This window comes from Carassius auratus, chromosome 31 (assembly GCF_003368295.1).
Source record: "Carassius auratus strain Wakin chromosome 31, ASM336829v1, whole genome shotgun sequence".
NCBI classification, from domain to species: Eukaryota; Metazoa; Chordata; class Actinopteri; order Cypriniformes; family Cyprinidae; genus Carassius; species Carassius auratus.
Window position 1 is genome coordinate 21,955,038 of NC_039273.1, and position 10,179 is coordinate 21,965,216.

The following is a 10,179-nucleotide window of genomic DNA, read 5'->3' on the forward strand; positions in this document are numbered from 1 at the left end:
ACGGCCAGCTCTAGGAAGGGTTCTGGTCATCCCAAACGTCTTCCATTTAAGGATTATGGAGGCCACCGTGCTCTTAGGAACCTTAAGTGCAGCAGAAATTGTTTTGTAACCTTGGCCAGATCTGCCTTGCCACAATTCTGTCTCTGAGCTCTTCAGGCAGTTCCTTTGACCTCATGATTCTCATTTGCTCTATCATGCTCTGTGAGCTGTAAGGTCTTAAACAGGTGTGTGGCTTTCCTAATCAAGTCCAGTCAGTATATCAAACACAGCTGGACTCAAATGAAGGTGTAGAATGATCTCAAGGATGATCAGAAGAAATCAACAGCACTTGGTACTCTAGGTTTGGGCCATTCCCGAGCTCAGAACCCTTCCCCGGACAGCACGCAAAATACCTCAGCTAATTATATGTAAGCGTAAAATCGTGAACCACTGTATGTCAGTTATGATGGAAAATCTATAGTTATGAATGTTATCACTAAGGATTTCTTACAGTTCTCAACATTTTACCATAATGGTTGCATGGAAGAAGCGTCATCGTCATATACGGCGGATCAATTGGTGAAAAAGTGATGTAATGCAAATCAGTTCTCATAAAGAAAGAAATTCATCTACATCTTAAATGGCCTGAGGATGAGCACATTTTTATTTTATTTATTTATTCATTTCTGAGAGAACTATCTCTTTAACATCACAGCATCACCCACTCTGTCTTTGGTTTTTATATTTTTCTCGAAATCTGAATGATGAAACACTTTGGCTGAAGTTTAAAAATAAATGTTATTTATGCTAAAATAAAAAGCTTCAATTCAGCAATATAAGCGTTCATTAATATACAAAATTGTACACATATTAATAAATGCATGTTTTTACCTCAAGTGTATTCAGTGGGGGCAAAGTTTAAAGTCAATTAAAAGGCTGGAAAAGTACTCTCTTCTGAAAGCATCTGTGAAAATCAGTCAAAAAACTAAACAAAACAGGAAAATACAGGTAAATCTTTCAGAATGTTTATCATCATCCAAAATATTCATAATGTTAAAACACAATCAAATAATCTTTTGATAAGAAATAGGAGCAGTTTTAACATAGCAGTTTAATATAGTGTGTCCTCCTGTTCATTCTGGTGAAGAACACCATCCTCATTTAAGCCAAATGAACACCATATTCAGACTGGCCATCAATTACCTGGAAAAAACAAGACACCATAGTAAGACTCATACTGGCAGTTATATATTTTCTGGAGCCAGGTTTGAAACCCAGATCCAGGTCCATTTTTAGCCCATGTCAGTCATTCAGAAAGCCACATGCAGTACATTGTATGGTTGTGCACAAAACATACACTTACTCCATCATCAGTGATGGACGTTACATGTTCTGTTGAGTTATTATTAGAATGAGACACCATTTTTAATTTCATAAAGACATACAGTACAAAACGCTGATACACTGCTTAGAGGAAGGAAGATGCCCGTTAAATAAAGAGACTAATGACATAATGAGTCATGTATATAACTCATGGCTGACCCAGACACAAATGTTAACTAACCAAAACATCTGAAAGCAGCCTTAACATCCTTTTCATCCTGTTAATTTTCCTGGGAGGTGACAAAACTAACTACCGGTCAAAGGCTTCTTGGATAAATTAAAAGTTTAGCATTTATTAGAAATTTCTAATATTTTGAAACACTATAAATGAGAATGTACTTTTGCAGTTACTTTTGAATGGTGTATGTTTCAGCCCAAGAAGCTTCATTAAACATGGGTGTCAACAAGTTGGTTGACAATACAATGCAAGGACATCAATGTAATTTGGAAATTACTGTCTATAATTGACAACAAACATAAAAATCTTCACCCTCTTATTAATATGAATACCCTTCTATTAATATTTCAGTGATGTCTTTAATCAGTTTACTCACTGTGTGTGTGCACAGGCAGTTTCCATCTACTTGAGCAGTCGGGATGCAGCCCTGGTTTGGAGCACTTAGCCTTCTGAAATACAGCCAAGGCTAAAAGAGACACTGTTGCAGGAGGGGTAGGGGTCAAAACTTAAATATGATTTAGATAAAAAAGGTTCTGTGAGGTTCAGAATAAGAGCTGCAATTGTTTTCAGCCCTAGAGATGTTCAGATCAGTGTTAGTTTGGGGAGAGTGGGCTTTTGGTGTGGCGTATTGTGAATACGGGGATTAAGTTGAAGTTTTCCCATTGTTCAAGGTCTTCATCACAGGTCTTGCTTGCTCGAATCCTCTTAATTTTCTCCGTTATTCTCATCCCAGCAGAGAGATGGTGGAAGTGATGGGAAGTCTATTTCTTCCATAGTTTTTTCTTCTTGAGTGTTTGTGAATTCTTTCTGAATCCTTTTTTACATACCATCATCACCACCTACAGTAAACTTCCTTTTCCTCCCCTCTTCTACCCAATCCTTTTCCCCCAAAGCAAGCTCTCCCCTCTCCTCTTGCTCCACGTGATGTGTATTCGGATTGACTGGTGATCTATCAGCAAGTTCTGAAGGATTAACCCTCTTTTACTGTAGTTCTAGATTGTTCATTGCACTGCCTAAATGTTCTAGATTACCAAGGCCTCTTTGAAGTGATTTCAAGCTCCATGTTTTCTAGATGAATACATTGGTACTCTTCATTTTTAAGTTGCAAATTCGTACTTAAATTTTTTTAAGGAAGTACAAATCAAGAAATGAATTCAGCAAAATGAGCATACAGTACTTTATAGAAGTTAAGGTTCTCTGTTGCCGTGCCTGCAGAGATTCTGCAAGTTCACTTATAACTTTAGCGATTGCAGGGCAGTGGACAGCAATGCAAGCTCTGGATTTGTCTGAACTCTTGTCATTCCCTTGAGCTTCCTCCACTGAAGCAAAACAGTGTTATGACAAAGACAAGTGTTTTTTGAGTTTGTCTTGTGCTCATTTGTAAAACCATCTCATCTGCAAACTACAGTATTACTAATTTAGCACCAAAAAACAACAACAAAAAAACAGAAAAAACACCACAGCATACAATATGTATTTTTATTGAATTTATTCAAATATGAATCAGTATTAGTAAATTGAATTTCAAAAGTTAATTTGGCAAAAAATAAATAACTGCAAAAAACAAACAATGAAACAAATATACAAACAACAATGAATATAACATTAAAATTATTATAACAAAAAGCAAAACTTAACAGCTTTAATCAAAAAATGTAGATTATTTGTGGCTGATGAATTCATTTGGAATTTCTGAATTCTGAATAATTTAAGATTAACTTATTAAATCATTCCTTATTAACCCAACATAAAAAAATACATTGAATTGAATTAATCTGAACCGCAGTTACATAGATAAAAATATCTAACACTGATTACAACCATCTTGGGAGCCCTGGCTCAAAATCAACATTTAATTGTGTTAAAGTGCTACAGATTACACAAACACTGAAATAACTTTATATTAAAAATATTAGAACCTACAAACAATGATGAAATCTATTTAAGGCATAAATTGACTCTGACTGTTATTGACCTGCATGGGTGTGCATTCCTTTATCCTCCAGAATACTACATAACAAGCTGAAAAAGACTTCACATTACAGTTTAAAGTAAGAGGGAGTGACATAAAGCAAGGAAGTCAATTAAACAACAAAACAAGACTCAACGAGAACTTTAGTTCAGTGCAACGTGCATAAGACACGAAGGCTAGGTAAAGACACAGAGAACAAATAGCCTGTGAATGAAAGCAGGAACAGAGAAGCATGCATGGAGGAGAAGAGGAGGAAAGGAGACTGCGCTGCCTGTTAGGCTCCCCCTCCTGGTAGTACAGTGGAAAACAAAAGCAAATAATTCATCCAACAGAGTTGGCAAGTACAGACAAATAAAAGATTTTCTTACATTTGTTCAAGCTTGATTCTATGCTGAAACTGCATATACTTGACATCTAGGAAACCAGCACTAGCATGCACACAAGTATTCACAAATGGTTAAACATAGAAAATTAAAAGAACAAATATTAATGCATACCTTTGTTATCTGAATCGGACATGGTGGGGCCATCACATAGTGGAGGTGGAAGCGGAGCTCTCCGTTTAGACCTTTTCAGGGAGGACTCAGTGGATGAGAAACGACTGAGTTGACCCTGAGCAGAGCACAGTGAGGTTATGTTTGGAATTAAATAATAACAGTGTTTAATGTGTACTGCATAGTAAATACTTAAAGTGGAACGGTTTACATTATACTTTTTATTTTTATACAGCCTCATTATACTGTAGTTTCATTTGTTGTTAAAATAAATTCTGTTTGCAAATGTCTCAAATTTGGCAATCAAGTAATGAGTAAAATATAAGATAGAAAAATTTAAGAAAAATTGTATCTGTTATTACAAGCTCATTCATCAAAATGGGCATTGCGGGTCAAACTGAGTGCATTGCACTGTGGGATACTGTAATTAATTCTGTTTTCTTGTTATATATATATTTTTATATAGTATTCCAAGCACAAAGAAAATCTGAATATTATGAGCAATACACTGTATATACTGCAGAAAATATAGCATGCCTTTCAAAACATGCCACAGATCCATACACATATGTACTATTTTTCTTTAATACTTAGCCAGATGTTAAGCTATAAAACTGGATTCTGATCAGTAGAACTGCACATTCCTGCCAATGTTGGTATTGTTATCTAAAAGTTCAATTAAAAACATTTTATTTGAAATAAAGCTGAAATAATGAAATGGAAAAACCTGGAATATTAAAATTACTAATATATACTATGAAAATTGTACAGTCACACTGAAGGCATCAAGGGCTATTTGAGCAAGAAGGAGAGTGATGGGGTGCTGCGCCAGATGACCTGGCCTCCACAGTCACCGGACCTGAACCCAATCCAGATGGTTTAGGGGTGAGCTGGACCGCAGACAGAAGGCAAAAGGGCCAACAAGTGCTAAGCATCTCTCGGGGAACTCCTTCAAGACTGTTGGAAGACTATTTCAGGTGACTACCTCTTGAAGCTCATCAAGAGAATGCCAAGAGTGTGCAAAGCAGTAATCAAAGCAAAAGGTGGCTACTTTGAAGAACCTACAATAGGACATATTTTCAGTTGTTTCACACTTTTTTGTTATGTATATAATTCCATAAATAATTCCACATGTGTTAATTTATAGTGTTGATGCCTTCAGTGTGAATCTACAATTTTCATAGACATGAAAATAAAGAAAACTCTTTGAATGAGGTGTGTCCAAATTTTTGGTCTGTACTGTGTGTATATATATATATATATATATACATATATATATATATATACATATATATATATATATATATATATATATATATATATATATATATATATATATATATATATATATATATATATATATATATATGTGTAAATATATACACATATAAGCATAATAAGAATATTAAAAAAAATTAAATAACCAAAGCATTCCTACCTGTTTTCCAGAAGAGTCACTCTTTGACAGATCAGAAAAATCTCTGGTGTGAAGTCCAGAAGTGACATTCTGGGACACCGTCAAAGGAGGCCGAGGAGCTCGTCTCTTCTTTGGCATGTCGGCAGTGACCCTGGGTAAGGTTAAGTGGCCATTAACACCATTCACCCTGTCCGCACATTGGCCGTTCTGTTCAGGAGCACTGCCAGCCACAGCCTGTAGAGGAAAAAGAAGAGAGAAAAATAAATAAATCACTGAATATGTTGAAAGAAGTTAAATATTACAGAAAATGTATATTTTTTATATATGCAAACTGAATTCATTTTCAAAAACATGAGACAAGATAAACAGATGTAAAGGAAAGCTGAGAGATAAATGGATTCAGAGACAGATGGGTGGACCAGCACAAGTGTTTTACAATGTTACAGTTTGGTTATGATATTTCCCCCCATCATTTCCTAAATATGAAAGGTTGCACAGATTGCAAAACCAAACAGACTGACAGGTGTACAAACTTGCTCGGACGTTTTCTTGTCCTTGAATAATCCAAAGAAACCTTTGTCTCCCTTCTCTCTGTGTTTCTTTTCTTTGACTGGGGATTTCTGTTCTTCATAACCACCTGTACAAGCACAAAAGAGCCTTAGTTCAAAATAAAATGAAAAATAAAATAGATAAATAAACTGCAAGATGTATCTAATTAATATTGCTTCATTCACATATTTAAATATGTAATTCAAACAGATAAAAATCATAAACATGGGGTCTCCTTCACTAACTGTGTATTTTTATGATTTTGTGTGTGAAATCTATGTATACATCGATTTTCATAAATTATGATTCATTAATAACTTTCATACAAATAACTGTAATAAAAATTTAGCAACTACACGTTTTCTCTGCATAACAAAAATAAAAGGTTGTCTAGTAAGCAGAATATGGAGATGGTTTGGGTGTGTTTAATGCAAATGAGAATTGTGGTCACTCATTTGTGATACTCCAAAATAATTTGACATAATAATGAGGTTAAAATCAAATGAATGTGCCTGTACAAACGAAAATGTGCAAATTAATCACAAATTGTGAAATTACTGAATAATTCATGCAATTATTGATTTAATGAGACCCACATTGTGTACTAAACACACACAGTATGTATTGCACATTGTATGGTGTTTTGAAATTAATGAGATACAGTGTGCAACATTGCCACAATCTCACTACAGTGCCCTATTTTTCTTTCTTTCTTTCTTTTTTTTCTAACCTTTAATGTCTTTAGCATACAGCTCCCTGATTCCATAGTCACTGAGTGTTTGTGTTAGATCCAGAGGTTCCTCTGATTGATATGTCCTCAGTAAGATGCTGGTATCAGGGTCGAACTCACACTTCTCACACACTGTGGGCATCAGCTCAGCCAGCGGCACAGTAGGATTTACCCGTACTACTGCCTTATGGGACTTCTTGTAGTTTATCAGAAGACGAACTGTTGCCTGGAAAATTAAATTTTTAGAGAGTAAATTTTTTTTATGACAGGTTCAAGGTAACTTAAGACCCTGTGCCCAACACCTGGGTGACCTACTATGAAAGTATGACAATTAGGACTCAGCAAGATACACTTGTTTTAGGCACCATAAGGGTCCTAATCCTAGATTCATTTCTTGATATTTGACAAAACCAACTAAAAATTTAACTTTAAGATGATATGGTAATACAATTATTAAGATACAATATGGATACAATTATTAAGCTTTCAGTCAGACTTACCACAGGAACATGAGGTTTCTTCTTGTTATCACATCCTTTAGTTAGCAGGACAACTCTTTCAAATTCAAGAGAGCCAATCATGGAGCTGGGTTTGAAATTGACGTGGTTTTGATTGGTGGAAACAAGCTTAATGACATGCTCTGATGGAACGAGATGGTGTTGAGCACACAGTGTAACCAGAACATCCATAACTGGTTTACTGCAAGCGCACACACACAAGGGAATTAAACTATGTCCAGAATTGGTGAAAATGTGCTAAATCAACTTTGTTGTTTCCCTCTGGCTCACCTTCCATGCACTGTGGATGTGGTCTCCTGTCCTCCTGGGAGTAGTACAGTCAGAGTGATGTCCCTGTCCACGAGATCTTCTTTGGGATCCATAGGTGGGTTCTGTAGCTAGTATGAAAGATAGATGACACTGTAGATTTTAGTTTTCCTATTGATGAAGCTAAAAAATAAATAAATTGATGGGTCATTCAATTGGAACACCATACATTTATCCAAGTAGGAATAATACGAAATCCCATCAGGATACAATCACTCATGGATTTGCCTTTCTGGAAGTAGTTCTTTGGAACTGAGACAATTCTGGCATCCACTGGTCTGGTACACACTCATGGAAGAATGCTTTGTGATGAATCACATCTCCAACTTGTGTAAAAATCCTGTCTGTGTCTCAGCAACCGCTGTGCAGGGGAAGTTTCCAGATCTGTTCCAATGACTGAATTTTCAGCCGAGGGCTCTGTTAGACATGGATTGGAGCAATACCTCTGTGATGTCTAAGACCAAACTAGCTTAAAATTTGCGGCTCTATTTTTTTTTTTAATCTCTAACTTATTTTATATTAATATTATTATGTGTTTAATTAATTTTAAAACGCAATCACACAAATCAAGGTTTTAAAGTGCATTCAGGCATGTTCTAAATGTTTATAAGTTCTGATAAGGCACTGTTCTAAACAGTTTGTTGATCGTGTCATTAAAACCAAAACCAAATCCTGCTGATCATCGGGGCAAAGAAGAGAAATGCACATCAACCCACGCGTATTTCCCATGAGAACGAAGGCGACAAACGGAGGAACGCCAAACGCACGTGACCATCCAATGTTCAGTAAGGGCACACAGAAACACACATTTGTTTCTTATAGACGGAGACATCCATACATGCTCATTTAAATCTTCGTTTGTGTAATTTTAAGACTTTCACGACCTTAAAAGGTTTGTTATATCGTAGCAGGATTAATTTAAGTACTATAAGTAGCTCGACGACGCGCACTAAAGTTACGCAGTGTGGCACCTGTACCTTACCTTACTTATCTTCAGCCCTCAATAAGGGGGTTCTTCCAACATCTGCCGTTTAGAAACAAAAAGAGGGCTAAATGACCAAAGAAAAGAGTGGATGCAAAGACCAGCTTTGGTAATCCTCCAATAGTGTTGTCAGTAGTCTACCTTATGGACATGCTCAGTGCTGTGACATCTGTTTCCTGCGTGTGCACGCGCGTGAGAGAAAGAGGTTTTAGGCTATTGAGTTGACAGAGTTGAGTTCGATTGTACTTAAAACGCTAATCGAAATATATTTTGTTGAGGAACACTATACGACAAAGATAGATTTTGTTTGTTAATACATTATTTATCAATTTATGTCAATAATGTCTTAAATGTTTGATGGAAGTTGTGTGAGAGAAAGATGATTTGTGGGCATGAATGAATCAAGATACTTATGTTTACTTGACTTGTGCTAATGCACTAGCGATCTTCAAGAACTGGCTGCTGATCACATGACGGATGAGTAATCAGCTTATGGTGGTTCTGTTGTTGTTCGAAAAAGTGGTTGCTGAAGTTGATTCATTTTAACACATTTTGCTTGCTCAATAGGGCCACACAGAAGTGCAGTAATTTATCACTTTCATACAAGAGGAAAACGTATTGATATTAAGCACTAAAAAGGTTTCTACCCTCCATAGCACTGAAGAACACGGTCAAGGACTCATCACAGTAATTATGCAACATCTATGCTATGCTTTAGTAATTTAAAGAAAAGTGGGTTGATTGTATCAAAGGAACCCCCACACACAAAGCAAGATGCAAATATATCCTTATTTGTGCATGTGTTTACATTTAACATTGATAACATTATCTCATTCCCCTCATGCAATCTGTCTCAGTGTGTTTAACTCACACATCCTCTGACCAGCGGCCAGCTACACATAGAAAAATCAGACCTTGAATCTTTTCTCAAGTGTCTGTTTGAGTTTCAGATCATGTATCTATTCTGGCATCTGAACAGATATCCATGAACTTGTGTGTATGCGTATTTAGTGTCAGAGGGTGAGTAGATATATTCAGCAGACTTATTCTAATGAAGGCATGTACTGTCACACTATAGTGCTAATGTAACTGTGCTGTGTGTGTATATGACTAGGCTGCTTATAATTTAGGGAATTGTATTTATTAGCAAATATAGACCATTTTAATTTAATGGGAAAATATGACTATGTTTCTCAGAGGAAGAATTTGAAGAATCCAGAGTCAATTTACAGCAGGTGATTCTTCAACTCAATTTTACATCCCAGTACAGTAAAAAAAAAAACAAAAGGCCAGCTGTGATTTACAGATATTCACTGTAAAAATGTTATCAGTATTATGGAATGCCTGTATATTTCAAACCTTATAACCATAATATAATTTAATTAATATAAATAATGCAAATATAATCCATCTGAAGTACCAAATTCAGTTTTTTTTTTATCTTATATTTTTTATCTTGTCTTTCTTTTAATCTTATTATAACATTATCTTAAAATAAACCGATAGCCACCATAATAATAAAGGTGGACAATATACAATATTTAATTACAGGTAATTTATAATTACGCTATAGTTGTAAATTTATGACATTATGTCAAAAATGTCATTTTTTTTATTTCATTTTTGTCACAGATTTGACACACATCCCATTTTCAAAAAGTAAACAGGGCC

General features: G+C 35.5%; 1 protein-coding gene across 10 annotated transcripts; it reads right to left on the reverse strand.

Annotated features, from left to right (window-relative positions):
• Positions 1-3,126: 3,126 nt before the first annotated feature.
• Positions 3,127-8,689, reverse strand: LOC113050846 (cordon-bleu protein-like 1). 10 transcript variants are annotated; one of them, XM_026214225.1, is made up of 10 exons: positions 8,650-8,689; positions 8,509-8,550; positions 7,696-7,922; positions 7,491-7,597; positions 7,203-7,401; positions 6,703-6,928; positions 5,945-6,060; positions 5,445-5,657; positions 4,010-4,124; positions 3,133-3,800 (listed from the first exon to the last, which is right to left on the reverse strand). In XM_026214225.1, the coding sequence occupies exons 3-10, from the start codon at positions 7,744-7,746 to the stop codon at positions 3,787-3,789; spliced, it is 1,041 nt and encodes a 346-aa protein (XP_026070010.1). In that variant the 5' UTR covers positions 7,747-7,922; positions 8,509-8,550; positions 8,650-8,689; the 3' UTR covers positions 3,133-3,786. The 10 variants fall into 10 exon arrangements, with proteins under 10 accessions (XP_026070017.1, XP_026070015.1, XP_026070016.1 ...); XM_026214224.1 differs by having other exon boundaries at positions 7,696-7,943; positions 8,650-8,687; XM_026214232.1 differs by lacking the exon at positions 8,650-8,689 and having other exon boundaries at positions 3,127-3,800; positions 6,823-6,928; positions 7,696-7,943; positions 8,509-8,641.
• Between the last annotated feature and the right edge of the window lie 1,490 nt (positions 8,690-10,179).

Bases quoted from the DNA above. Each gene is read 5' to 3' on its own strand.
- LOC113050846 (XM_026214225.1), bottom strand. From the start codon at position 7,746: ATGAGTGATTGTATCCTGATGGGATTTCGTATTATTCCTACTTGGATA. The intron at 7,598-7,695 runs GTATGGTGTTCC...CTTTCATACTAG, and splicing joins TTATTCCTACTTGGATAAAT to CTACAGAACCCACCTATGGA. The intron at 6,061-6,702 runs GTTAGAAAAAAA...GTGCTTGTACAG, and splicing joins GTATGCTAAAGACATTAAAG to GTGGTTATGAAGAACAGAAA.